Source organism: Myotis nattereri, assembly GCF_964212035.1.
Source record: "Myotis nattereri genome assembly, chromosome: 16".
NCBI classification, from domain to species: Eukaryota; Metazoa; Chordata; class Mammalia; order Chiroptera; family Vespertilionidae; genus Myotis; species Myotis nattereri.
Window position 1 is genome coordinate 53,502,470 of NC_138091.1, and position 28,000 is coordinate 53,530,469.

The following is a 28,000-nucleotide window of genomic DNA, read 5'->3' on the forward strand; positions in this document are numbered from 1 at the left end:
GCCCGGGAGCTGCAGCACACCATCGCCTTCCTGCTCCACAGCAGCGACACTTCCGTTTAGTGGCCGCCTCACCCGAGAGGAGAGGTGGAGGGCAGGAGAGGACGAAGGGCCCTCCCTGGGCCCAGTTCCACCCGATGGTCTCCCTTGGGTGCTGTCAGGTCACTTTGGTTTGGACTTTGTGGCTTGGCTGTTCTGGAACCTGCCCAGCACAGCCCGGCTGGCCCACATGGAGGTCCCACGGCAGGGGCTGCTACAGTGACATCACCTGGGAAGGACTCCTTCGGGGGACGTGGGGGCTGTGGGAACTCAGCGTGGGAGCTGATGTTGCCCGTCTGGGGGAGGTGCCCACCTGGCCCCGGCTCAGGATCAGCACGAGCCCAGACCTGGGGGCAGCAGCTGCCGAGGAAATAAAGCTCCGAGAGAAAACCTGCGCGCGCGCATGTGTCAGACAGACTTTATTCCTCCGGGAGGCGCCTCGGCCCGGCCCAGCCTGGCCTTCCCGAGCAGGAGCCGAGCAGCAGAGCTGGCCGCTGCCTCTCCCACAGCTCTGCCCCTGGAGCCCCGCGCCCTGCACAGGTGGCCTCCCCAGCTTACAACGCAGGTAGAAGAGGTGGAGGGACCGTTTCGTCCTCCTGTTCCCCTGGCAGCAGCCACCCCACCCAGGTCCTTCTAAGGTGGGGCTCCAAGAGGCCAGGAGAGAGAGGGCCTCAGGCCTGGCAAGTACATAGGAAGCTGGGCTGACCTCTGGCCTCTGGCCTTGATCTGGGAGGTGTCCGGGGCCATCTCCACAGCAAGGTGTGGCTGGAAGGGGGAAGGACCCTGAGAAGAGAAGCCCCTGAGGAAAGAGATGCCCTGCGGCCGCAGGCCTGTCCGCCTTCCCATTCCTGAGTGAGGCCCCGCTGGCCCACGGAAGAGTCGGGGGGCGGGACACTGGCCCCGCTGGGCAGCAGTCGGTCATCTCTGCGGGTCACACAGGCCGTGCCAGTCAGCTTCGCTCTCGCACCGGGCCCGGCCCCGGAAGAACTGCCTGATGAGGTGCTGGGCCTCTTCCTTCACTAGAGTCGGGGTGGGGGAGTGTGAGGGCCGGTCGCCTCCCTGCAGGGCCCCCAGTGCCCCCGTGCCGCCTGGCGGGGTGACCCAGGCACTCACCGCTCCTCCCGGGAGAGGGCTCCTGGGCCAGTGCGTGGGAGAGGTGGCGGGCGAAGGCTTTGAACAGGTCCTGCGGGTGGAGGGTGAGGAGCGGAGGGCTCAGACCCCGGCTCTGGCCCCAGCAACCACAGCCACGACCACAGGGCAAGGCAGGCCGAGGGAGAGGGCAGCGGCCGGGCTCGCCTGCTTCCCGGTGGCTCCCACGCCCTGCCCTCCCCGCACCATGCCCAAGGCCCCGGGGAGGGCAGACTAGCCTACCTTGGAGGCAAACTTGCCCTCTTTGTAGAAAGGGGTCAGGCACTTGACCACAATGTTCGCAGCCACCTTCAGGGAGGTGCCCGGGGCTGGGAGCTGGCAGGAGCCCTGGGCCGTGTGGCTTATGGTGCTCTGACCACTGGCCAAGATGTTGTCATTGGCCTCGGCTAAAACGGAGGCACCGGCTAAGGGGTGAGGCCTCTTCCGCGCCTGGCTCTCCGGGTTCTCCTGAGCAGAGCCACAGTGGAGGGTCACCCTTGGGCTCCGTCACTGGCCCCTCCCCTTCTTCTGGAAGACTGGCCACAGCACGTGCTGGCTCCCTCCCGCCGGGGCCTGGCAGTACCTGCTGGGGCCTGGGCCGCTTGCCCCTTGGTGTCCCCTCTGGGGGGGTGAGCTGGCCTTCAGGGGGCCCCGGCTCTCGCAGTGGGCAGGCACTGGCGAGGAGAGAGCAGGTGTCAGGGCCCAGGTACCAGCTGTGCCCTCGGCCGGGCAGCCCCGCAGAGCCCACGGCAGGAAGTGGGTCACAGAGGCCCACGAGCGAAAGGGATTCCAGAGGGTTGCGGGACTGCCCTGCCCTTACCTTGGCCCCTCCCTGGTGCACTCCGTCTGGGGGCGGGCAGCCCAACGCCCCCGGGCTCCATCCTCCTCCCCGGTGCGTGTCTCTGGGGCCACAGCCAGGGGTCCCCGCACCCCAGCACAGGAAGGGCTGGCACCTTCCACCCCTGGGGCTGAAGCCAGGGCAGGCGGGCTCTCGGCCCTTTGGCAGAAGAAGCGGGCGATGTTCTGAGAGTCCTTGAGAGCTGCAGCGGCCAGGAGCTGCTGCTTCTTGTTGGCCCGGGCCTTGGCCGCGGGACTGCCCCCCGAGGGGCCCTTTGCCTTCTCAGGGGAGGGCCCCCCACAATGAGCACTGATTCCGGGGGCCTCTCTGAGCCCGGGGACAGGCTCACTGCTTTCCTCATCCTGGAGGCCACGGGGCTGGCTGGGGGGCTCCTGCTCAGGCCGCGGGGCCTGCCCCCCAGCCCTCATCTCCTCCATCAGCTGTGAGGCCGTCTGGAATGGGATGGAGCCTTTGGGGAAACCGGCTCCCACCCGCTTGGGTTTGAGCTGTGAGGAGGAGAGAGGGTGCTGACCAGCAGGCCCCTCGAGGGCACTCCAAGGCTGGTCCAGGTATGGCCGTGTTCGTGGAGATCTGAAGGGATGGGGAGGGAAACACCAGCACCAAACCCCGGGGTCAGGCTGTGGGGCTGGAGCCACAGGCGGCGGAGCAGACAAGCTCGAGGACCTGCCTGGGGCCCCCCAGCGCCAGGACTGCGATGGCAGGGGAGGCAGGGCTGTGCTGTAGCTGAGGAGAGGGAAGTGGGCCGTTCCCAGGCCCGCTCACCGAGTACACCTGGGAGGCCGGCAGGATGTCGTGCTCGGTGGGCTCGGCCTGGGCACTGCAGCTCTTGGCACCGCCTGCCGGGTGGTAGAGCTGCCCGTCCTTGGAGGTCCTATGGATCTCGGCCACCTGGAGCAGGATGATGGCTGGGCAGGCATGCTAGGCACCCACAGGCTCCCGGCAGCCCCCACCCAGGCTCCCACGGCGGGCTTCTGTGGCCCGCGACCGTAGGCAACTGGACACCAGACAAGGTCCAGTCCTCAGGGGCTTGGCTGGACGTGGCTCCAGCTGGCAAAGGGGGGTAGTGAGGCCCCCCCCAAATGAGTGGCTGCTTGGTAAGGAGTGGATTCGGGGCTGCCTGGGCCAGAGGTGGCAGCCAGCCTGGGAGTGTGGAGGGGCTGCCTCTCCCACCCTGACCCTGAGCAAGCTCCGCCCATCTCCACCCCCGCCCACCTTCTTCAGCACGCTGGCCTTGTACAGGTTGGCAGCCTTGGCATTTCGGAACATCTCATGTTCTAGCTCCACAGCCTTGGCCTGCAGGTCAGGTCTGAGGGAGGGAGTGGAGGTGTCAGGAGGCCTGAGCCCTCTGCCTGCTGAGCTCCGGGTGGGTTCTCCTGGGGGACCCTGGACATGGCTCTGGGCCTGGTGGGAATGGCCTTGAGGCAGGGATGCCAACCTGGACACCCTGGGCAACCTGCAGCCCCTCGGGGTGACCGAGCCTTTCCGGTGGTGGGGCTGTAGGGAGCTGCGACCCCTGAGAGTAGGATGGGCCACAGTCAGGGGAAGGAGCTCCCAAACAGGCTGGGGACCCAGAGTTCCAGCCGTTTCCAAAGGAACAGGACATGGAGAACCCTCCCCGCCCCGGTGACCTGGGACACTCACCCATGAGTGGCACCTGCAGCCTGGCAGTTACTGCTCAGAGCCTCCTCCAGCAGCCCCAGGCAGTGCTCACGGGCCTGCAGAGGGAGTGGGGAGAAGTCGGTCACACAAGCCTGAGGCTGGGGGGCAGGTGTGAGGAGCCGCTACCTCTTACCTTCACAGTGAGCCTGGGGATCTTCCTGCTAGAAGCCTCTTTCAGGGGACAGTCCTCATCTGGGGGGAGGGGGGAGGCTCTCCACTCTGCCTTCTACTCTCTGGAGTCCCCAACCCCCCAAGGAGGCATCCTCCATCCACACCCTGGAAACAGCCCATAGCCCCCCATACTGACCTGGGGGTACAAATTCTTCTGTCTTGGGGTCTTTGCCCTGGAGGATGACAGGAAAGGCTGTGAGGCATCCCGCCCGCTGCAGGATAGCACCCAGGTCAGCACCGGCGAAGGGGGTGCTGAGGGGACCCCACAGAGGCTCCACCCCCTTCACCTTGCGCAGACTCATCTGCTTCTGGTAGAAGAGGTTCCATTCCCGCTTGTGGGCCTCATCTCTGCCCTCGTCCCCGCTGCCTCCAGAACCTTCGTCATACCTAGGGGACAGGCTGGGCATGAGCAGCCCTGGCCTGGCCTTTGCCCTCCCTCCCCCCTCGGGAAGGGCAGTGACGCCGGAGGCCCTGGCAGCCCCAGCATGGCCCCTGGTGCAGGATGGTCTGGCCATGGCACCAGGGAGAGAATGCCAGACCATTTCCCGTGGGTGGGGGCCCCGGCTTCATGGCCCCTCACCTGCTGAAGCCCCCGTAGCCCCTGCGGCCGCCCTCATACAGCTCAGGGTCGAAGCCATTGTCCTGGGAGGGCCCGATGCAGGTCTTGCTCCAGCTGCTGCTGCGCTCCAAGGTGTCCAGCTGCTTCCGCACGGCCACGGGGTTCTGGCAGTGGTCGCAGCCTCTGGTGCAGGCGGGGGGTGCATCCCCAAAGTACTTGGCAATGGCAGCGTGGCGGCACCTGGAGCAGGCAACATGGCCGAGACGGGTGAGGGCCCAGGCAGTCCCTAAGCTCGGGCTGAGCATTGCTACGTGTCCGGCACTGTGTTGAGCATCGCAGACTCATCTCATAGGAGCCTCACAGCTTCATCAAGTCCCTTACAAATGGCCAGTCCAGCTGCAAGTGTGTGTGTGTGTAGGCAGAGCTGTCCAGGTGCCACATCCCAGGGACAAGAGCAGCTGGTGCGAGAAGCCCTTTAACAGCTGAGACCCTGAGGAGCAGGCCTCAGGAACAAGAGCTGACTGTTATCAGCCCCTGGGAAGCCGGTCAGGCTGCCTTCTTCAGCTGAGCGGAGGATGCACGCTGAACAGCCGGAGACGGCAAGGAGGCCAAGACGGCCACCAGGGGGCGCTGTCGGCGCCACTCCGAAAACCAATGTGCAATGCGTGTACCTCGGCACAGTGGCTGCCTGTCCCGCGGCCTCGGGGAGGCTCTGGCATCCAAGTGGTGTGGCCACAAGGTTGGCTTCTTTACCCCTCCCCTCCCCCAAGCCTGACTCACTGGGGTTTTGTGCTCACACTCAAAGGGCTCCATTGACGGCTCGAAGACGCAGGCTGGGGTGGGCTCCTGTCCTGTTCCAGGCACAGTCTGGTCGACTGGGTGGCACAACCAGCCAAATGTCAAAGGGCCCAGCCTGGGCTCTGGAGCCTGCCCTGACAGCCGGGCCCAGAGTGCAGCGACGGCCAGCACACGCTCTTTGGCAAGGAGACCGGCAGGGTCCCCTTTCCTCCAGGCCAGAGGCACATGAGGCACACCCCCAGCCAGCAGGCCAAGCACGGGCTACTCCCAGGTCACGGGGACTCCTGAGCTCTTCCCCAGAATTCCTGGGGGGGGGGGGCTGGCTTCTTGGGTGGTCTGGCACCTCCCCCCACTATTTACTCCTTCCCTAGAGAGGCCAGAGTGAGGGACCAGCCAGGGAGTTGCCTAAGGTTGCAGGTTGGGGTGGGGGGGGATGAGAGCCAAACTGAGGGTAGGGCAGGAGCCGGGAGCTGGGCGTGCTGCGGGCCTCCCTCCCTCCCTACTCCACACCTCAGCGGGAACCTCCCTGGGGTCATCTCCGCTGGGGAACAGAGAACCCTCCTCTTTCATCAGCTCCCGGCCCAGGCCCAGCCCACGTGGCTTAGCACACACCCACCAGGAGGGAGAGGAAGAGGAGGAACAAGCAAGAGACAGAGCCCAGAGCCGGGCCCATTCCTGGGACCTCCGGGGCAGGGCCAGTTCTCAGCAGGACTCCCCGCCTGTGGCCCGGCTCCCTCCTCAGTGGCCGCCCCGTGTAATTTGACACTTGGATCTCCTGGACGACCAACAACAAAAAAGCTGAAGCCCAGATAGCAGCTGGCTGTCAGCACCGGCAGAGCGGCTCGCTGGCTCGCAGGAGAAGAGGCATCCAGGGAGCAGCCCTGGGTCACCCAAGAGGCGTGTGACAAGCGAGGCGAGGTGGCGGGAGGCCGAGGACAGGCCCCAGGAGAAGAGGCCGGGGCTGCCTGGCTCCCCAGCACCTGCGGCGGCACCCGTAGCTCCAGCACCTGATCCCAGGTGAGTGGCCTCAGCTGAGAGGGGGCGGGGATGAAGGGAATGGAGCAGCAAGGTCCCCCGCCCTTGGACGGAGGGCCACAATACCATGGGGGACGCACTTGGTCACAGTCTGCCGACGGCCTCCAGTTCCAACCTGGGCTCTCCCTGCTTGCAGTCTCCCAGCACAGGGGACGCGCGAGGCTGCAGCCTCCTGGAGGGTGGCTTCCTCCCTGCTTGCTGAGCAGGCCGAGAGGCCAGGGTGCCTGCTTGCTCTGCAAATTGGTTTAAGCTTTTTCCATTCAGGGGCTTACACGAGGGATTTGGCTGCCGGGCTTGGGAGAGGAATGTCACCTGCCCACTGAGCCTCCCTTTCCCAGGACCAAGGCAGCGCCTCCCTGGCCTGCTCTCCCCAGCCCAGGAGGCTCAGGGCAAGGTCCACCCCGCCATGTGGCAGGACCCACGCAGCTCTGCCTATCTGTGTGCCAGACCGGAGCCGCCGCTGCCACCTCTGGGGAGGGCGGGGGGGCTTGGCCTGCTGACCACCAGGTGTCCTCAGCCCGGGGCTCCGCTCATGTGCTCCTCCTGGGGCCCACTGAGAGCCCCACGGGCCCCTGAATCTACCTAAATGCTGCCCCAGGCGTGAGGGGGCCAGTCTCCCAACCCGGGCCAGGTGGGGAGAAGAAGGTGAGGACGGTGGGACTGAGGTTGTGGGGGGGAAGAGGGGACCCCTAGTGCCTGCCCCTCTGCTGCACCAGGGAACACTGTGCCCAAGCCCGTCCTGCAGGCAGCGTGGAGTGTGGCCCTGCCCAGGAGGCTGACTCCTGCTTCCCTGGCCTCAGCCAGGGTTAAAGTCTCCCCCTGGCCCTCCAGATGCTTCCCCAAAGCAAACAAGGCAGTGTCTACTTAGAAACGTGGCCTACGGCTACGGGAGGGGGGGCGTGGGGGTTGGGGGGGCGCCAAGGATCGGCCCAAGTGTGGGCTTTGGCCTGGCTGGTGGCTGGGGAGACTACAGGTCCTACAGCGAAGGGCAGGAGACAAGACGCTGGGCTGTGTTAGAGGCAGCGGGTAAGGTGGGGGAGGGAGGGACCAGTGTCTACTTCCCACTGCCAGGCGGAGCCGAGACAAAAAGGGGTGTCATGGGGTGGGGCTCCCCACGGCACACAGGGGCACCTCTGCCCTGCTGGCCACACAGACCTCCCACACGTTCAGGTTATTATTCATTCTAGCTCTTTCTCCAATACGACAATGCCCCGGGGCAAGGTGGCTACAACCCCTGACAGAGTAACAGGCGCTGAGCCAGAAGCCCTGGGGGCCTGCGCCATCAAGGACTGTACTTATCAGTCACAAACACACCCGCCCGCTTCCCCTGGGAGCTGGAGTGTCGGCTCAGCGAGGAGGAAACAGGGAAGCTTGTGTCCCGAGTGGCAGGTGTCTGGATGCCTGGCCACTCTGTGGCAAGGTTGTCTGTTCCAAATGACACACAAAGGAATGTTTCCCGGTCCGTCCAGCTCGGCCAGCCTTGCTCTCTGCCCTGCTCACTTTCCCCTCCGCCGGCGGCCGCTCCCCTGGGGAGCACCCTGGGAAGGTCCAAGAAGGCCAAGCCTTGCTCTGGCTGCTTCTAACTGCCGCTCCCCTCCCCCCTCCCGCCCTCCCCTCAGCATGGGTTGGGAGGGACTCTGGTCCTCTGGTTCATAGGCAGAAGGTAGTTTTAGAGTTTGCTGGACCTGAGATGGAGAGATCAGGAAAACGGAGAATCCTCAGTAGCCCCACTAGACTTGCCTGCCCCCCTCCCTCCCACCTGGGAAGGTCCCGGGAGGAGAGGCAGCCAGCCTAGAGCACCCCCTCTCCCCAGGCCACAGCTGGAAACTCAGTAGGGCTCCCTACAGAGCAACAGCGGGGGCACCAGCCCGCGGTCACCTGACGGCTGCTGGCTATATTGGGCACCAGGCACAGGCGCCCCCTTGGCCTGGGCTTTAAATAGCCACTGGGAGGACCGCCTGGGACCTCCTGGAATGTGCCGCCTCCCTCTCAGGAAAGAGGCCCCTCCAGCGCCCCGGTGGTCCCCACTGAGGCTCCTGCTCAAGCCCAAGCTGCAGATGGCAAAGCCGCAACGGAAAAGTCAGGGGCTCCTATCGGTCTTATTGGTCTTATCGGTCTTGAGGCCAGAAGAGCCGCATCCAGCAGCCCCACTCCTGTTCCGGGCGCAGATGGGACCCAGGGAGCAGCCCCGACTGGGCGAGGCTGGCCAGCTCTGGGCTCCGAAGGCCCTGCGTGCAAAGCCAGGATGCCACCCAGGTCCACGCCTGCTGCTGCTGCGGACCCAGTCCTCCCAGAGGGGGCGAGGTCCTCCGGCGGTGTCTGCGCTCTCTGACGTCAGACATCCCTGGAGGACGGCTGACTTTAGAGCTGAGGCTTCTGATCAACAAACCCCTTTCCCAACCTGGGCAACCTTCCTCCTCCCCGCCCGGAGGCCACGCCCCTCTGACTGGCTGGGTCTCCATGCCACACCCTCTGAGCCCTCCTGGGGCTTTGGGGGTGGGAGTACCAGCGAAGAGCTCCCCCTGCCCTCCGACCACGTCTTTTAAGGAGCAAGTCTGATGGATACATTAGGCTGTGCAGGCACCGGGCCAATCAGGCTGAGAAAGCCGACTGAGTGTGGACGAAGAGGGAGGGAGAACAGCTCCTCAACCCTGTGCACTCCCCCCTGGAATGAGACCGAGGGTGGGAACCTGGAGGGGGGTGCCCACAGGCCTCGGAGCTAGGGAGGGGCCTGCTCCACCGCCAATGGGGGAAAGCCAATGGGGGAAAGCCGCTCAGTGTGGCCACAGGAGAGGTACTGTGCTCCGGGACCCGAGACGCAATGACATGCAGGGTCTGTCCCTTAGGTGGTTCTCAGAGCAGGTGTGGCCTGGGCCTCTGAGCCGGGCCTGGGGAAAGCAGGGTCCCCGGCCCACGAGGGTGGGCTAGGGCTGCTCCTGCAGAGCCCACCAGCTCCCAAAGGGCCCAGGGCACTGAGCCGAGCCCTCCCGCTGGGCAGTGCCCGCAGTGAGCTGCCCGTGGGCGGACTTATCTTGCTGGTCTGAGAGGAAGCTGCCCAAGACAGGCCTCCACTGAGACAGGGTGGGGCAGCACGGGGGGGGGGGGGGGGCTGGTCAGACCTGTCCGGCCGGGTGGCCTCGGCCTCGGGGAAGCCACTTCCTCTCTCGGGTCTCAGTTTCCCCATTTGTAAAAGAAAGGAGGCAGGAGTGATGGCCTGTGGCATTCTGGGAGCCCGAGTCTTCACACCTTTGAGAACTGGATCCCAATCGCCTTTGCGGAAGCGTGCTGCCCCCGGAGGGGGCTGAGAGAAGGAGGGTCCCGCTTTTGACAGGAAAGCAGCTAATTTCCCACGGAGCCATCGCTGCCTGCCACCCCAGCATCACTTAAAACGGCTCCGGCTCCAGCCTGCCTCTCCTCCTCCCCCTCACACGCCACAAACCTCCCAGAATGAAGGACGCAGGTGAAACTCCCCAGGTGCTGGAGGAAGGTCACTACCTCCAAAGGCCACCTCAACTCTCCTGCGCTGGCCAGACCCCACCCGGGGGGTCCCGTGTGCTGGGCTCCTCCCTGTGCCAGGGGGCCAGTCCTCCCACAGCCGCGAAACACTGCCACCGCATCCTCGGAACGAGAGACTCAGAGACGTCAGTGGCCGAAGCAGGGAGGGGCAGCTCCAAATGCAAGAGAGGACAGAGCTACGGCGGGCAGCTGGCGAAGCTGCCAGAGAGATGACTCGGAGGAGGAGACGCAGGTCTGAGGGACGCGGCAGCGAGAGCACCAGTGTCCTAGGTGACCACAGCACGAGGCCCCGCCTTTACAGCCCGAGCTGCCCGAGAAGGACCGGGCGGGCTGTGGTTGCTGTGGGTCCCTCCTCACCCCAAGGGGCTCAAGCAAGGGCTGCACAGCACAGGGAGGCGGGAACAGGCCCGGGGCAGAGGGCAGCTCGACGGAGGCTGTGGGGTGACACCACGGAGTGACGGGCTTCGCCGATGGCAGCCACCCCGGAGAACCCCTGGCTGACGCCGGGGCGCGGCGGCAGTCACTACAGCCCAAGGTCGGGCACCAGTCCCCGGCCACCTGCTAGCCGCCCTGGCATTAGAGCTGCCTCGGAGAGCAGGTTCAGGCTGGGCTGGCACACTGTCGCCGGGCCTGTCCTAAGAGGAGGGGCTCCCTGTGGCCGCAGGTGAGGCGGAGGGCAGGGACCTCTGCTCCACATCACGCCCAACTTGCAGGCACGGCTGGCCCTTTGCTTTGGCCCCCCCATTCTTCCTGCCGGTACCCCAGTCCTGAGTGACCCAGGGCCACTGCAAAACCTAGGACCGGTGTCTGAGACCAAGCCCTGTGAGCGTGACGTCACCCCAACGTAGACACAATGGCCAACCGTGGCAGCTGGCAGACCCCTCCCGTGCCCAGCTCTACTGAGCAGCTCCCAGCAGGGCCTCAGGCTCAGTCATCACCAGCTTCCCTCCCCCCGGGCAGTGCCAGCTGCGGGGGGCTGGGGGCCACCACTGAGCAGGGGGCCATGGGCTCCCTCCCTCCTGAGCCACCAGGGGTGGAGCGAGAGGGTGAGACCTGACAAACTCGTTCTGCGGGCACAGGGAGCGGGAGGATGGATTCTCGGAGCCGCCCGCCTGCGGGGACTCAGGTGCTCTCTCTGCAGCAGAGCCGCCAGGAACCCAGGAGCTGACCAGCATGGGGGCCACCGACTTCGTGCAGGAGATGCGCTGGGTGGGTGAGAGGCTGCTGCTCAAGCTACAGAGGCTGCCGCAGGCCGAGCCCGTGGAGATCGTGGCCTTCTCGGTCATCCTCCTCTTCACAGGTCAGTCGGGCTCTCGGGTTCTCCTCCGCTCTTCCCGGCACCGGGAGGCGAGACCATGGTGCTGGCCGGAGGGCTGGCAGCGTAGGGGAGACCATGGTGCTGGCCGGAGGGCTGGCAGCGTAGGGGAGACCACGGTGCTGGCCGGAGGGCTGGCAGCGTAGGGGAGACCATGGTGCTGGCCGGAGGGCTGGCAGAGTAGGGGAGACCACGGTGCTGGCCGGAGGGCTGGCGGAGTGGCTCGGTGTCTCCCAGGCAGAGGAGGGGAAGCAGATGTCTCTTGGGGGACATGCCTCAAGGGACGGGCTGGGTGGTGCTGGGACCAGAGGCACCCAGCATCCTGCCCCAGGGATGGAGGGACCAGAGCTCCAGGAGGCGGAGGAGGCACCACAGGGAGGAGGTCCTCGGGTATTTCTGCCCAGCGTGCCTGGCTGAGGCCCTCCACACCTTCAGAGGGGCTTCTTGGGAAGAGGGGGGCGTTCCTTCTCTTCCCACCTCGCAGTTCTGTGCCCTCTGCCTCTCCCCGACCCTCCAGGCACCGTGCTGCTGCTGCTGCTGGTCGCCTGTAGCTGCTGCTGCACCCAGTGCTGCTGCCCCGAGCCCAGGGCCAGGAAGGCCCAGGTGCGGCCCGTGTCCCCGCCATGAGGACAGAGAGCTGACCGAGAAGCTGGAGAGGAGACGGTGACGCCACGCCCGGGCGTCGGCCTGGCCCCCCAGCCCTGACTCCTCGGGACCAAGTCCACTGTCACAGCTCTGGCCCCGCCCAGGAACCGGACACGGCACGTGGGGGCTTGTCCAGGAAACAAGGGCCGTTGTAGTCACAGGACCTCCACCTGCCGAGAGCGCGGTGCCAAGGAGGAGCCACCATTTCGAGGACAGAGTAAACCGCCGGGGATCTTGGCCTGCCCGCACTTTTTAACAAAACACGGAAGCAGGGTCCCCAAACCTCGACGGAGAACAGCCCGCACCCGGGGGAGCTGGCCTTGGGGTTCTGCTGACCACGCCAGAGAGGAGCCGCCCAGTCGCAGGGACTTAGTGCAAGAGCCCCTGGGCCCACGCTCCCCGCTGGAGCGGGCGCCTGTCAACATCCCGCCCAGTGTTTGCCTGTTTCTTTCCAGTAAAAGCTTTTTCGTTCTATGTTTCTGGGCATCAGACTCGCTGGGCTGGGCTCTGTGCATCAGACTCGCTGGGCTGGGCTCTGTGCTTGAGCAGCGCCACGTGCCTGAGGACCAGGGGCGTGACCAGCACTTCCTGTGCCGTGAAAGCTGGCGGACCACGCAGGCGGGAATGCTGCGGAACCAGTGGCGGTGCAGGGCGATGCCTGTCAAGCACCAGCTGACGAGCTCTGGCTCCCAGACGCCCACTGGGCAGCGATGGACGCTGCGTGTGTCCCAGGCAGGTGCTGGCTCAGAAACGCCACTTACCAGCTGTCACTGCCATTAACGGGAGCCTGCACCCTCGCGCTAGAGGCTCAGGCCTCTGGTCTCCCCAACTGCTGGAGTAAGAGAGGGGCCGGGCCCCATTCTGCCCACACCTGCGTCCCGACGCCTTCACCCTTTCCCTGCTTGTGTGCCCGACTGCCCGGTTCAAACCCTCGCCCCAGCACTCCAGCTGTGGGAATGCAGGTCAGTGATGCGACCTTCCCGAGCCGCGCTTTCTCCCTGGGAAATGGGCTAGTCCTGGTCCCTGCCTCCCAGGGTGCGCTCGTGGGGTGACCTAAGATGACCTGTCGGGCACTTGTCACGGCACGGGGCACGTGCTAAGAGCTCCGCAGATGTCCTGCCTCTACTTCAGTCCGGCCTCTCTTCCAGAGAACATGGCACGTGGGTGCAAACCCAGGATGACGGCAGGGGAGGCAGAGGATCCCAGGGCACCTCCCCTCCATCCCCCCTGGTCCCAGGGCCATAAAGAGGTCCGCACTTTGCACATGCCTGTCATCGTGGGCAGCCCATGCTCTGGCCGCCTGAGGGCAGAAGCCCGTGGCCCGGAAAACAGGGGGTGGGGAGGGGATGCCAACCCTGCCACCACCACCCCCTCCAGCTGGCAGGCGGGCGGGGAAGCTAAGCTCTCTGGCTAGTTCCACTTCCTGGTGTCCAGGGACTTGTGGGTTTGGTTTCGATGGAAGATTCAGAGAGGAAGTGCTTCTGTACAAAATAAAAGAAGTCCAAGAATCTGCCTGTATCCTCAACCCTGCCCCCCCTGAAGAATGGGATTCAGAATGATGACAACAATGATGATGGCGTGGCTATAAAGGCAACAAAAACCCACTGAGGGCTCACACTGCACACGCTCAGGCACTGTCTTCAGAGTTTGGCTGCAGGTAAGTTCATGTAATCACCGCAATGACGACGCTGTGGGTAACACTAGTAACACGTTTTAAAGAGGAGGAAATTGAACCTCAGTGACACTGGATAGTTTGTCTACATTCAACCAGCTGCAAAGTGGCAGAGCCGCCTCTGGGCCCAGCCCGCCGCTGCAGAGCCCCCGCTGCCACACCCAGCCCGCCGGCTGCAGAGCCCCCACTGCCACACCCAGCCGGGGCCTCCCGCAGCGAAGGCTCTGATCCATTACCTCCACCAACCAGCCCACATCCCCAACACCCAACCCCGAACTGTCTCAGAATAGCCTCCTGTGAGCGGGTGGGGCCCAGCCAGGTCTCCCTCCCGAAGGAAAGCTCCAGGAGGAAGGTGGGAGGGGCGGGAGGGGAGGCCCTGCCTCCCTCAGTCTCTGCACCACCGCCACCCTCCCCGGCTGGAGGGTCCCCAGGAAGCCCCCGTCCAGGAGCTGCTCCAACAGCGCAGTGGCTGGTCCCTGTGCGACTTTTCCTTAAGCAAGTTTCCCCCCACAGCAAGGATGTCCCTTCCCGTGCTCGCTTTGGCTGCACATACACTGAAAGTGGAACGACACGGACAAGATTAGCATGGCCCCTGCGCAAGGATGACATGCAAATTCGTGAAACGTTCCACATTAAAAAAAAAAATAATGGTGTCCTGTCCTGAGGGTGGCCGGGGCTGAACCTCTTCGTTAGAAAAGATTCTAGCTTCCTGGTCCAGCTGCCAAGAGGTGGAGGCCACAGGGCTGGCTGGCTGGTTTATTTGCATTTTTCTCCTCCAGGCCAGACAGCACCTAACTGCTGTGTCCAAACAAGACACTGTCCCTGTCCTCAGGGGGCTGGCTCCTCCCCATTCCTTGGCAAAGGGGCGCACCCTGAGCCCTCCCCACCCCACCCCGCCAATCGGGCCAAGCCCCAGGCTGGCTTCAATCCCACCCAGAGCTGTGCCAGCGACAGCAGCCTGCACGCTCCTGGTGGGCGGGCAGCTCCCAGCCTGGGTCTCTCTGGGCAGGTGGGATGGAGAGGCGGCAGCAATACCCCCATCGGGGGACAACCTGAAGGCCGCCCCTTCCAGGGCGCAGCCAGACCCAACACTCCTCCATCCCCCTCGGGACCGCGGCCCCCTGGACCGAGCCACCGCCGACGCCTGCCTGCCTGTGGTCACTGCGGCCGTGTCGGAGGCGGCTCCGCGTCGCCCGTCAGGCCTCCTGCCTCCTTCTGTGCTCTCGGTTCCTCAAAAGGGCCTCAGTCTGCACGTAAGGCCCGTGCGTTTCACTGTCTGTGCAACGTGCCTTTTCAGACGCCACCCTGCAGCCACCCGTGCAGGAGTCTCATTCCCAAACGGTGGCGGAGAGCCTGCAAACTGGTTTGGTCCTGCAACTTGCCTCTCAAACATTAACTACTGAAAGCAAGCTACAACCAAATGTTCCCGGCGACGAACCTATTTGCTTGTGGGTGATACCAGTCCCAGACCATAAAACGCTGAAGCAAATTAATTTGTCCTTGAAAAGAGTTCCCTCCCTGTCCTTGGGGCCTGGCGCGTGCCACAGAACCCCGGCTCCCAATTCTAATTCTGACACCGTCTCCATGTCTCCACGAAAACCTCTCTCCTCCAGGGGCGGCCCCTCAGGCCCAGGCCAGGCGTTGCCACCGGCACCAACAGCACCCTCCCCGTCTGCCCTCCCAGCCCACTTCTCTGCATGGTGGTCCCTTCAGCAGAACGTTCTGATCTGCCAGCAACTGACTAAAAGAGGTGGTGAAAGCGATGGTCTTCCCGCCTCAGGGAGGGCCAGGTCTCCGGGATTGTCTCGTTTGGTTTCGTGGAAGCAGAACAAGAATTTAAAAGACACCAGTGTGAGCTCCTCCTGCATTTTTACAAAACGCTTCCAGTCGTCCACACCAAGTGACACATGGCAGAAACACTGGGTGAGTGATTCCAGAATCATGCCAAAGTGGCCAGGGAGGTACTGACGGAAACCTCGGCTCCCACTCACTGAGGTCCGCACAGCTTCAGAGCTCAGACGCGGAGCGGAGTTCACACCCCGCGCAGTTACTCCTCGGCTATGTGAGCGTGCCTGTCCCAGCTGTAAAACCAGGGTGTCGGCTATCCTTGTTGCTTCATTTTCCACGTACTATTAACACGTTAAGCGCCCAGCCTGTTTTGTCTTCTGGACGGAAAGTATAGTGTCAGTCACCGGTGACTGACTGTAATTATGTAATTACAATGACAACGGCCACAAACAGGTTTGGAACAAACAGCTGGTTCTTGATAAGCATCAGCTTCACGGAAGGAGCGGAAGTACAAGGGCATCCTAGAGACCCGCCCACGGGCTGGGAGCGGTCAGCAGGCCAAGGGCATTAGTCAGCCGGCCTGGGTCAATTAAGCCCATGATTACTAAGAGGGACTTGCTCCTCACCCGCCTCCTTGCACCTGCTGCGCATCCGAATCACCTGGCCAGCTCTACGAGGCAGGGGCTGACACGCCCAGAGAGTGACGTCAGTGGCACCAGACGGGGCCTGGGCACGGGCACTTAGAAAAGCTCCTAGATCAGTGGTTCTCAACCTTCTGGCCCTTTAAATACAGTTCCTCATGTTGTGACCCAACCATAACATTATTTTCATTGCTACTTCATAACTGTAATGTTGCTACTGTTATGAATCGTAATGTAAATATCTGATATGCAGGATGGTCTTAGGCGACCCCTGTGAAAGGGTCGTTCGACCGCCAAAGGGGTCACAACCCACAGGTTGAGAACCGCTGTTCTAGATGATCCTACAAGCAGGGTGAGGACAGGGCGCTAGAATGTCAGCTCTGGGAGGGGGCCTGTCTGATTCATGCTGGGCAGCAGCGCCTGGCACAGCGGAGCTTGACACCTGACTTGTGGAGTGAGTGGTGGCCGCCAGGCATCACATGCCAGGGCACCGGCCCATTCCCACTTCCTAGCTGCCTGTCACACCAGTGGGCGGGAACCAACCACACAAAGCAGCTGGGGAGAAGGTAGGCCCACAGCACCCAGAGCCTGCATGGGAGGCTCTTCCACCCAGAAATGAGTTCCAGGAGGCGCCAGCAGGAGGCGCAGTTACCCATTTGCCCTGCACCACAGGAGGGAGCCTGAGGGGTGGTTCCAGCCCCGGGGCTTCTGAGCCCTGGGCAGGTCCTTTCAGGCCACGTCATCCAGACAGAGAGGGGAGGTGGATGGAAGGCCGGGGAAAGGGCCCTGACTCCAGTCTCTTCCCCTACTCACCCCAAGTCTGACTTCTCTTAGTGAGGACATCTCCACACGTGTGCCCTGAGCAGCGCCCCCCCCATGACATCAGAGAAGGACAGAATGCAGCTGAGGGAGTAAGTGTGAAAGGCAGAAAGGGACCAGAGGTTGCTAGGCCACGGGCTCTGGCCCACCTTTGTCACCTTTGTGACAGCAGTGAGGTCTGGGCAGGGCCACCTGGCACTGAGGACACCTTTTCCTCCCATCAGCTGCTTCTCCGAGTCAGAGCACCGCTCTGGTCACCTGCTGGCCTCTCAGCTCGTCCCCTAAAGTGTGGGCCCCTCAGGGTCACCCCATCTGCCCTCTCAGGACTCGAGAGTGTTAACAACAGAGTCAGGTAAGACGCCTTCCTTCTCGGCCCTGACTCCCTTCTATTGGCTACAGGCTTGCCTCCAAGGAAGTTTCCAGAAGTCTCAGCTCAAGGCTGTCCGCTCCTCCGCAGCCATGCTGCTCTCTCAAAACGCTTCCAACGTTTGGCAATCGAGGCAGGAAAAATAGGGTCTAGACTAGGGAAGCTTTAGCCGAGTAGGTCTCAGCCTGGGAGAGGAATCCTTGCTCACGTCTCTGAGAATCCAGAGGTGGGCTCCACCGGACCCAAAGGCCCCTGGGGGGTGCCAGCCCTCACCCGTTTCCACAGGAGGCACGGAGCCCAGAGACCCCTTCACGTCAGAGTCTGCCAGCTGCACGGGGCCTGCGGTTCTCGGAGATGGCCCAGCGGGTGAACCTGGGGGTGGGCGCGGGGCGGGTGTGGACAGCAGCGCCTGGGGCAGGGCCTGGGGAGGCCCTGCACTCAGTGCCTCTGTCCCCTTCACAGGTCCACATGGATCCACTGCTAACAGACCAGAGGCGCCTCTGGAAGGAAGAGTTCTGGCAGAACCCCTGGGACCAGGGGGGCCTGGCCGTCATCAGCATATTCATCATCACCGTCCTGCTTCTCATGCTGTTCGCCATTGTGTTTGGGGCACTCCCTCCGTCTGAGAAGGTCGACCAGTCTGAAGAGTCATGACCTGACTTTCGGGGGGCCACGGGGGGGCCACCTGTTCTACACTCTCCAAACACTGTGGGCCTTTCCCTCGAAGCCCCTTTAACAGTCTGGATTACACATTTTATGTGATTCTCGGATAAGCGTCTGTCTTTCTCCCTGAGCCGAGCCCCATAAAAGCAGGCCCCTCTGTGTGTCCCGCACGGCTCCCCAGAGCCCAGTTCAATCTAGGCCTGAGCACAGGGAGGCCTGGAGGCCGGGGGTCGCTTCAAACCTAATTACCATTCCTCCTGACACTAGGAGGTGAAGAGCCGGGCCTTGAATAACCACACGCTCCCCACGGCCGCAGCTCAGAGGAAGCAGAGGATCGAGGAGGGTTTTAGACTGGTGTCCCCAGCTTGTCCAAGCCCCCCCCCCCCCCGATGTTCCGCCCACAATGCTCACAGCTGCTGTGCTCGGAACCGCCCGCCGCCGCCTGCCTGTCACTGCAGCTCCCAGGCTCCTCCCGGCCCCGCGGGCAGCAGATGCAGATAAAATCGGTGAGTTCCAAGCGGGCAGGCTGGCCCGATGCGAGAAAAGCTGGTTTCTCTCCAAGCCCGTCACGCACGCCCGCCGGGAGATAAGCCCGCCGCCCATGCCCGTTCGGGTCCGGGCTAAGGCGGCTCCTCCAGGGAAGCCAGAGGCCCTGCTCAGGGCACGTGACGACCACAACGCCATCGGCTCATGGGGCCACCCATTCCAGACGGGGATAGAGCAGGGTGGATGGACGACGACCCAAAATATTCACGCTGTCAGTTTCTGGGGCCTTCCACGAAAGAAAGGGGCCCGACGCCCAGGCCGCCTGGCCGGACACACCCACGCAGGCAGGGTCCCCTGGTGGCCCGAGAGGGGCCCTGCGTTAGCTGGTTAACGAGTGGGTGCGGGGCGAGGACAAGATCTCAGTCACGTTTTGTTCAGAAACGCGCAGAAGTCACTCACCCCAGTTCTTCACAGAAGGTCACCAAGGCCTCAAAGGCCTGGAGGGCGGCTTTATCAGATGCTTTGTTCCCCCTCTTTTCCTGGAGACAAGAAACGACCATTGGTCCCGTGGTCACCAGAGGGAAAGGGGGTGGGGGAGGCAGGAGAGGGGAAAGGGGGGATAAACGGAGGAAGACGCGACTTGGGGTGGTGAACACACAACACAATGTGCAGATGGTTATTACAGAACTATACGCCTGAAACCTATATAATTTTATCAACCAATGTCGCCCCAATAAATTCAGTAAAAAAAAGGCAACGACCATTTAGTAAAAGTCTTACAGAGGTGAACTACCTTGTAGCTCAAAAAATGCTGAGAAAAACATCAAATGAGAGTAAGAAAGCCTCTTACAAAACAGTGTCCCCAAGCCTGACCGCGCCTGAGCATTACCTGGGTAACTAAGGGGGACGCGGGCTATCCCCCGGCCACTGATGCGTGTTAGAGCCGTTAACACACGTGCCAAAACTTTCACTTAAATTTGCATTTATGTGATCGCTGATGAGTCAACATCTCTGGATGGGCTTTTCTCACGTCCTTTGTTTAGTGCCAGTGGGTGGAAGCTCTCTATTTATTCTCAATTCCAGCCCTTCGTTTGCCTTCCACATTCTATATTTTTCCAGATCTACTATTTAGTTTATGGTCTCTTTTTCATTTCCATTCCTAGGTACTTATGCTAATGCAGAGAAAAGCTGCTGTTTTTTAAAAAATATATATGTTTTATTGATTTTTTACAGAGAGGAAGGGAGAGGGATAGAGAGATAGAAACTTCAATGATGAGAGAGAATCATTGATCAGCTGCCTCCTGCACGCCCCCTACTGGGAATATGCCCGCAACCAAGGTACATGCCCTTGACCAGAATCAAACCCGGGACCCTTCAGTCCACAGGCCGACACTATCCACTGAGCCAAACTGGTTAGGGCAAAAGCTGCTGCTTTCAAAAATATGTAAAATATACATTCATCCATCTTGCCAGGTATTTTTTTTCCCTCTCTCTTTTTTTAATTGATTTCAGAGAGGGAGAGAGAGAAACATCAATGTTGAGAGAGAATCATTGATCGGCTGCCTCCTGCACGCTCCCTACTGGGGTTTCCCACAAACTGGGCATGTGTCCTTGACTGGAATCGAACCTGGGACCCTTCAGTCCGCAGGCCGACGCTCTATCCACTGAGCCAAACCAGCTAGGGCTTGCCAGGTTTCCTTATAAATGGGCAGACATGCATTGACATTTCTACCTCCTGGTGTCTTCTTTCCTGTTCTCCTTGTCCCTGCAAGTGTGTGTGTGTGTGTGTGTGTAGTCATTATGTTGTCATTTTAGTGGGAACTGGAAATAAGCACTTGTATTTCATCTTTCTTTAGGAAAAGTCTACATGTATTCTTCTGCAACTTCACACATTATGCTTTATCCATGTGATTCATGTAGATTTACTGAGTCATTTTTCTCTGTTCTAGATCATTCCACTGTGACTGACCCACTGTTTTCTTATCCAACACTCTACAGAGGAAGAGTCTGATTGGCTATTAGGTGCTGCAGCCAACATCCCTGTACATCCCTGTACACGTGACCGGTTGTCTATGCAGACGTGGAGTTACCGAATCACAGAGCACCAGCATCCTCCACTTACGCGTCATCACCTCCTCTCTCTCCAGAGCAGTCGTACGAGTTTACGTTCCTGACACACTGTGAGGTACCCTTTCCCGCATCCCCACAAAGGGGGCTTACAGTCTGGTGGGCGTAAAACAGCTCATCGTCTAGTCTGCGTTTCTCCCATCCCTACGTGACGGTGAGCATCTCTTCACACGCTCACTGGAGTCCGGTTTCCTCCCTGTGACACTCAGGGAGGACACTTCTCGCTCTCAGCTGTTGCCTTTCACTCACCTGTCAGAGTTCCCTACATGCTCAGTCACTTATGTATGCTGCAAATATTTCCCTAATGGCTCCTTTATCACTGTGTTTATGGTGTCTCTCGCTATATAGAAATTTTTAGTTTGAATTTAGTCAAATAAGAGTATCTTCCTTGCCCTAACCAGTTTGGCTTAGTGGAGAGAGCATCAGCCTGTGGACTCAAGGGTCCCAGGTTCGATTCTGGTCAAGGGCATGTACCTTGGTTGCGGGCACATCCCCAGTGGGGAGTGTGCAGGAGGCAGCTGATCGATGTTTCTAACTCTCTATCCCTCTCCCTACCTCTCTGCAAAAAGTCAATAAAATATATATATATTTTAAAAAAGAGTATCTTCCTTGATGGTTTCTGCTTTTAAAATCTTGACATTCTCTTCCCTTCCTCAAGGCCATAAAGTATTTCTCCCCATTCTTACAGTCTTTTGAGGTCTTTAATCCATTGGTAATTCATATATGTATGGTATGGGAGTTAGGAATTTATCTTTTTCCAGCACCAATTATTCAACAGTTCATCCTTTTTCTATTGATTTACAATGCTACCTGTCTTACATCATTTCCTTATCCAACAACAAAATTATATACATGGGTCTCTTTCTAGGCTCTGTACAAAGAATGTACGATCAGTTTTTTTTAAAGACTAAAAAGAAAAACAAAGAACCTATGTAGCAATATGAGAAAATGCTTATGTAACAATGCTGAGGAAACAAGGCAGGACTGATCTTGAGTATGCAAAGTAGCATGCACAGTGCTAAGATAAATTAGCATAAAGAAGCCTAGCCCTGGCTGGTACGGCTCAGTGGGTTGGGCGTTGTCCTATGCACTGAAAGGTTGCCAATTCAATTTCCTGTCGGGGCACATGCGTGGGTTGTGGGCTTGGTCCCTGGTAGGGGGCGTGCAGGAGGCAGATGGTTGATGTTTTGCTCTCACGTCGATGTTTCTCTCTCCCTCCCTCTCTAAAAATCAATTTAAAAATCTTAAGAACAAAAGTCTAACCTAGCTTGTTGCAATGCCCATCGACCAACATGCAATTCCCCCTTGCTATCCGGCCTAGCCCAGGAGCACCCCTGTAGCTTACAGAACCTCCATCTGAGCTCAGATATAAGCGGCGCAAAATCGGAAAGTTGTGAGTTTGGACAGAAAGGGCTCCTATTGCCTGGGACTTACCTGGAGTTTTGCTACTTCCTTCCTGATCAGGAAGCTGACTTGGTCCCGGTCGCTCCTGGAGTAATAGAGGCGGCACCAGGAAGGCTTCCCGTCCCTGCCCGCCCGGCCAGACTCCTGGTAGTACCCGGCCATGGACTTGGCAATGTTCCAGTGGGCGACGAACCTGTGGACCCAAAGGGGCAAGCAGTGTGAGGCGTGGCAGGAGACCTGAGGGGAGGAGCGATTCTGAGCAGGTGGAGCCGGGCTCTCCACAGTGAGCAGGGCTGGATGGGCGCGTAGGCAGCGAGGACCCCAGGGCGAAGTATGGACAGGACACCTGCAGTCCATCGGCAGACCTCCCTGCCCCGGAGCAGCCCAGGTCAGAGCCATAGCAGGAAAGGGGCCACTCCAACCCACATGAGGAACAAAAACGCTCGGTCAGAGGTCCCGTGGGAAAAAAACATACTGGGCTTAAACAAACAAATCAGATCAGGCCACTGATGAGCCCCACGGCCTCGAAAAAGTCCTTGTGAATCTCTCTGGAGAGGGAAGGGATACCATTAGTACCTACTAGGAACCAGGGTATGTATTTGTCTCATTGAATTGTTACAGGCACCATCATGGGAGGCAGCCCCATTTCAGAGACAACGAGCCTGAGATGCAGAGGTGAACTGTACAAGGTGACACAGCAAGGGGACAGCACAGCTGGGATCTGAGCCTGGGGGTGCCTGACTTCAAAGTTGGCCCCTAACAAGACACAGCCAACCCAGCATCCAAGCTCTGGTTCCCAGGTCCGTGCTTGGAAGGAGACTGGACTTTGGGTGGTGAACACAATACAGCAGACAGATGATGTATTGTAGAGCTGCACACTTGAAATTGTACGTAATCTTATTTACTGATGACACTCCAGTAAAATCAATAAAAATCTAAAACATAAAAAAATAAAGTCCGTGTCCTCTCAAATGCAGTGCAGAGACTAATTCCTACCCTGACCAACTCAGCGTCGCTGTCGTCTCAAGGAGACCGTGTATGCAGAAGAGCTCCGTAAACCATGCACGGCGTTAATGCTGCTGTTATTCAGAACCCAGCGCTTCCGTCTGTAGCCCAAATGTCTCCCCACGGTCAGACTCCCAACCGCCACCAGCGGGGCCTGGGAGGCCGGCTGTACTCGTCTCCTCTGGCCGGTCAGCCGGCAGTAACAGGCAGTGACGGGAACAAGCGCTTGCCTCTGACTTCCGCAGGGAGCAGGTTAAGATGGTTCATTCCCCCCTCACTGGGCCCATCCGCTAAGACGTGAGTGAGCGGCGCTGTGTTACTGAGTGAGCCTGGTGGTCTGCGTGCTGCCCACCTCCTGGGGGATGGCAGAACTGTGCTGTGCCAACACTGGGAGCAGCTGCACAGACACTGTCAGAGTGTGGCCTGTGTACCAGGGACCCTCCCCTGGGGCCGCCTTCCCCCTGGCGCTAGAAGGAACCCAGGGACCTGGTCCTCCTGGCAGCCCACCCCGAGCCAGGCCCTGATCAGAAAGGTAAGACAAGAACCAGAGCTCACCTGACGTTGGCTTTGTCCACTCCCATCCCAAAACTGATGGTGGCAACAATGACGGGGACCTTCTCCTCCATCCACTCGTTCTGCACCAGCGTCCTTTCAGAGGCCTTCAGCCCTATAAAGGGGGGAAGGTGGAGAAGGGAGCTCGCGTTTCCCTCGGGGTCCGTCTTGGGTTTGACACTCTGTTGGGCACTGCACACACACCCTGAATCCATTACTTGCCTGCTGTGTGACCACGGGCCAGGCACTTCGCCTCTCTGAGCCTGAGCTAATAAATATAAAGGCCCCGGCCTGTGTTCTCAATGAATGTTAGAGCCAAGATTCAAACCCAAGTCCACTGGCCTCCAAAGCCTGTGCCCTTCCCACACTACCGGCAGCTGGGCTCTCCCAACTCCTCCCCGGCTGCTGGGCACAGGGCGCGAGCATGCCGGAGTCACGGTCTCATTTTGTTTTTGTTGTTGTTTTTTTTTTTTTTTAAATATATTTTATTGATTTTCCACAGAGAGGAAGGGAGAGAGACAGAGAGTCAGAAACATCGATGAGAGAGAAACATCAATCAGCCGCCTCCTGCACATCCCCCACCGGGGATATGCCCGCAACTCAGGTACATGCTCTTGACCGGAATCGAACCCGGGACCTCTCAGTCCGCAGGCCGAAGCTCTATCCACTGAGCCAAACCGGTTTTGGCCACGGTCTCATTTTGGACCTCATTCTTGGCTAGACTCCTTCTTTTTTTTTTTTTAAATATATTTTATTGATTTTCCACAGAGAGGAAGGGAGAGAGATAGAGAGTTAGAAACATCGATGAGAGAGAAACATCGATCAGCTGCCTCCTGCACATCTCCTACTGGGGATGTGCCCGCAAGCCAGGTACATGCCCTTGACCGGAATCGAACCTGGGACCTTTCAGTCCGCAGGCCGACGCTCTATCCACTGAGCCAAACCGGTTTCGGCTAGACTCCTTCTTGTGGGTTTAAGTGAACCGCGTTAGCTCCGCCTGGGAAGCTAGAAAAGATGTCAGACCACCTGGTTTTTCCGGATCCACGGGAACAAGAGACGCGCCAAGAGGCCTGTGCGCGTGGCGAGGACCACGCGGCCCGGGCCCTCACCTGCGTGGTAGGCCTTGGCACTCAACCCCCTGGAACTGAGCTCTATGGCCAGCTGCTCACAAGCCTCCCTGGTCCTGCAGTAGACGATGCCGCAGCCGGACAGCACCTGAAGGCGAAGACAGGACAACGGGAAGGAAATCAGCGCTGGGAAAAACGAGCCATCCGCCCGTCACCCTGTGGCCTCTGTAACAGGAGCTCTGCCCAGTCTCTCCTCAGCCCCACGTCTCCCTGGCAGGCCACCAGCAGGGCTCTGCCACCCTCACAGGCAGGACCGAAGCGGCTCAGCCCGCCCGGGGCCCGGCCCACCGAGCTCCTCTGCCTCCTCCCCTCCAACCCTGACTAGGCCTGCAAAGGCCACAGTCAGAGCATTTCCGGACAAGGAGAGCCGTGAGGGGACAATGCCGGGAAGCCAAAGGGACAAGCCTCTGTGCTTTAAGCAGCTACAGCTAGTCTGCGCTCAGGAAGCCAGAAAAAGCAAAGGTCTTAGAAAACCAATCCCCGGCTCCGGGCCCTTACCCCTTTCCCAGCCTTCTGGCCAAGCGCCTTCAGGCAGAAGTCCCTCAGGTTCCCGTAGGGATCAGAAAGCAGCTCCTTGAACTGCACGTCGTAGAAGAGATTGGCCCGGAAGCAGGGCGTCTTGAAGGCAGCAACCGGCTGCTTGAGGTGCAGAGCAGCAAACACGTCCTCCCGGACCTGCGGGGTGGCTGTGGCGGTCAGAGCCACACACGGGGCATGCGCCAGGCGGGAGCGCAGGGCACCCAGGCGCAAGTAGTCGGGACGGAAGTCGTGTCCCCACTGGGAAACACAATGAGCTTCATCCACCACCAGGTAGGAGAGCAGGTGGCGGGACACCAGGGAGTTCAGGGTGGGCTGGAAGGAGGCAGAGGCCGCCATCTCCGGGGTGATGTACAGGAGCTTGGTCCGGGGCTGCTCCTGCTCCAGGTCGGAGAGCAGCTCCTTTTTCTCCTGTGCCGAGAGCTTCGAGTTCAGGGACCTCACTCGCACCTTCAGGGCCAGCAAGTGGTCCACTTGGTCCTGAGGGCAGAAGGGGAGAAGCACGGAGGGGAGTGGACGGCCCTCAGCATCTCAGGCGTGTTTCTCAGCCATAAAAGCTCCTCCTTCCACCCTCCAACATGTCTTCTTTGCCTACAAGGACTGAAGGCGGCGTGGTTGAGAGGACAGGCTTTGGGGCCAGACAGACCTGGATTTTTTTCAAAATATATTTTTATTGATTTTAGAGAAGGGGGACAGACAGAAACATCAACAATGAGAATCACTGACTGCCTGCCTCCTGCACGCTCCCTACTAGGGCCGAGTCCACAACCTGGGCAGGGGCCCTGACTGGGAATCAGCTGTGACCTCCTGGTTCATAGGGCGACTCTCAACCACTGAGCCACACTGGCTGGGCAGGCAGACCTGGATTTAATCCCGGCTCACTTACCTGCCACATGCTCTTGGGCTGGTTCTTAACCTTAGCCTGTCCATTTTCTCACTCTCTTTCTCTCTCTCTCCTATAAATACAGTGACACCTAATAGGATTGTTGTGAGAATGAAATCGTACATCTCAAAGGTGTAGTGAATGCACATGAAGCACCAGCACAAAGCCCTGGCAATCACTCATTTAGCGCTCTTACCGTTCTTCCCCGTCTCTCTCTTTCTTCACAGTTGGTAGCTCTTAACTACATGGCTACACTTCCTCATTTCTGATTCTAGCAGCCCATCTGCAGGCCTTATAGTCAGAAGTGCAGAGCAGGTGTTAACAACATCCCAATCGGCCTCTCATCGCTTTTTCTATCATAGGTGCGCCCTTGCCAGAATAAAGCAGGACACCAGGATCCCCCCATCAATTCAGCACCCTAGCCATCTGCATGAGTGTGCATGAGACAGTTCCGTATTCGTCTGGACAAAAAGTAACATAGGAAGGTAAGAGACCACACAGTACTGTGCACTAGTGGAGAAGCCCACGTATAGGCAATTCGGAAACCCAATACAGAGAAGGGGATAAGCAAATCAAAGAATGTAAGAGGCAAAAGACCAAAGAAAGCAGAAGTGAAATTTCCAGCTACAAACAACCTTCCCCTAACCGTTGTGGGCCAGCATCTTCATTTCCCTAAGCCTCACCTGAATCAATGCAATGAGGGGAGAGATGACGATGGTGATGCCTTTGGCCAACAGAGCAGGGAGCTGATAGCAGAGGGATTTTCCTGCCCCTGTGGGCATGCACACGAAAACATCCTTGTCACCTGAAAAAACACAAGACGGCATCTCAGTGCTTTCTGCCTTTTATCTTTCCTTCATCAAAGCTGTTGAAAGTTAAATGAGCCGAAACCGGTTTGGCTCAGTGGATAGAGCGTCGGCCTGCGGACTGAGGGGTCCCAGGTTCGATTCCGGTCAAGGGCATGTACCTGGGCTGCGGGCACATCCCCTGTGGGAGATGTGCAGGAGGCGGCTGGTCTATGTTTCTCTCCCATCGATGTTTCTAACTCTCTATCTCTCTCCCTTCCTCTCTGTAAAAAATCAATAAAATATATTTTAAAAAAAAAAAAAAAAAAGAAAGTTAAATGAGAATGTGGGAAACGCCCTAGCAGAGTGTCTGGTACATGCGGGAGCGGGGGTAGGGGGGTGTTTGTGTCAATATATTCTTAATTCCCTTCCCATCCTTTCTATGAAAAGGGGTACAGGGACATTTGGGAAAGCACACAAACCATTTCTAATCATGGCAATAGCAACTACAACGTGAAGAAGTCTGAGTCTGCTGGGATATAGAAGATGGAACTAAGCAGCCATGGAAGATGACACTGCCACATGACTGCGCCTATCTGCGTAGACGTGGCAGCAACATCATTTAGATGTCTTGTCTATAAACATTACAGTGTAGTTAACTTTCCACAGCTGCTCCCCTCTTGGCAACCTCCATTGGTCAACAAATCTCAAGTTTATAATATTATGAATCCTTCCTTCCCTAGTTGGGACCCAGGCCACTCAATCTTTAACAAAAGGGATTACCTAAGTCAGCGACTGGCTGAAGCCTTTCCTGCCACTCCCACACAAACTAATGGGCATCTGTGACCTGTTTTCAAAGACAGTCTGCATCGCTGGCTATAACATTAAGAAACAGAGCAGTTGGGTGGTTCTAACCATAAAACTGCAAGTTTGGGGTCTCTCAGATTCCCAAAGCCAATCATGAACCAAGGCTGGGGGGGTAGGAAGGGTCAGAAGAAGGGTGTTCCCGGCAGTGTTCGGGTAAAGCCGGGGTAAATGCAAACACAGGTAGCGTGGCCTCGTTACCTTTCACTACAGCCATGGTCGCACTCTCCTGCAAAGGTGTCTTAAAAGAGTCAAACCCGAAGACTTTCTTCAATGTGCTCCGGACTCGCCGCTCAGGGTCAAAAGGAGAGGAACGGTGGGTGCTCATCTTAGCGACAGACAGTAGCCAAAGGTTAAGGCAAAGGTGGTGATCACCGGGTTGTGACAGAAACCCTGGTCTGCTTTTAAAATACTGCTTATTTTTCCTCTTTAGTATACTAGTAAATGTGCTTGATTACACTACTCAAGCAATATATTATTTTCAAGTCATATGTCAATACATTCCTGGGTAATTAACATCTTCCCTTTCACATCAGTGAAAATAAAAACACGGAACTAT

At 59.3% G+C, this 28,000-nt stretch overlaps 3 protein-coding genes across 4 annotated transcripts in view; 2 read left to right on the forward strand and 1 right to left on the reverse strand.

The window, feature by feature from the left end:
- MYO15B (myosin XVB) overlaps positions 1-430 on the forward strand; it is a gene marked incomplete at its 5' end in the record, with an annotated part of 31,318 nt that extends 30,888 nt beyond the window's left edge. Inside the window, one exon of the mRNA XM_081108988.1 lies at positions 1-430. Coding sequence (XP_080965114.1) covers positions 1-60 — 60 coding nt within the window. The 3' untranslated portion in view covers positions 61-430.
- RECQL5 (RecQ like helicase 5) lies at positions 429-27,802 on the reverse strand. Its single transcript, XM_081110321.1, has 19 exons — positions 27,643-27,802; positions 26,476-26,597; positions 24,871-25,389; positions 24,355-24,460; positions 23,249-23,360; positions 21,719-21,881; positions 18,617-18,696; positions 4,434-4,652; positions 4,141-4,240; positions 3,990-4,026; positions 3,816-3,874; positions 3,665-3,738; positions 3,236-3,329; positions 2,786-2,911; positions 1,985-2,508; positions 1,748-1,838; positions 1,408-1,632; positions 1,150-1,219; positions 429-1,055 (listed from the first exon to the last, which is right to left on the reverse strand). Exons 1-19 carry the CDS (start codon positions 27,767-27,769, stop codon positions 955-957), a joined length of 2,949 nt encoding a protein of 982 aa, XP_080966447.1. The 5' UTR covers positions 27,770-27,802; the 3' UTR covers positions 429-954.
- On the forward strand, positions 5,819-13,224 carry SMIM5 (small integral membrane protein 5). Of its 2 annotated transcripts, none has more exons than XM_081110322.1 (3): positions 5,819-6,227; positions 10,903-11,061; positions 11,594-13,224. In XM_081110322.1, the coding sequence occupies exons 2-3, from the start codon at positions 10,935-10,937 to the stop codon at positions 11,701-11,703; spliced, it is 237 nt and encodes a 78-aa protein (XP_080966448.1). In that variant the 5' UTR covers positions 5,819-6,227; positions 10,903-10,934; the 3' UTR covers positions 11,704-13,224. The 2 variants fall into 2 exon arrangements, with proteins under 2 accessions (XP_080966448.1, XP_080966449.1); XM_081110323.1 differs by having other exon boundaries at positions 5,842-6,227; positions 10,906-11,061; positions 11,594-12,206.
- Positions 27,803-28,000: the final 198 nt, after the last annotated feature.

Excerpts from the sequence above, each read along its gene's own strand:
- SMIM5 (XM_081110322.1), top strand. The coding sequence starts at position 10,935 with ATGGGGGCCACCGACTTCGTGCAGGAGATGCGCTGGGTGGGTGAGAGG. Across the intron at positions 11,062-11,593 it reads GGTCATCCTCCTCTTCACAG|GCACCGTGCTGCTGCTGCTG; the intron begins GTCAGTCGGGCT and ends CCGACCCTCCAG.
- RECQL5 (XM_081110321.1), bottom strand. The coding sequence starts at position 27,769 with ATGAGCACCCACCGTTCCTCTCCTTTTGACCCTGAGCGGCGAGTCCGG. Across the intron at positions 18,697-21,718 it reads AGGAAGTAGCAAAACTCCAG|GAAAAGAGGGGGAACAAAGC; the intron begins GTAAGTCCCAGG and ends TCTTGTCTCCAG. Across the intron at positions 1,056-1,149 it reads GCCCTCTCCCGGGAGGAGCG|TGAAGGAAGAGGCCCAGCAC; the intron begins GTGAGTGCCTGG and ends CCCCGACTCTAG.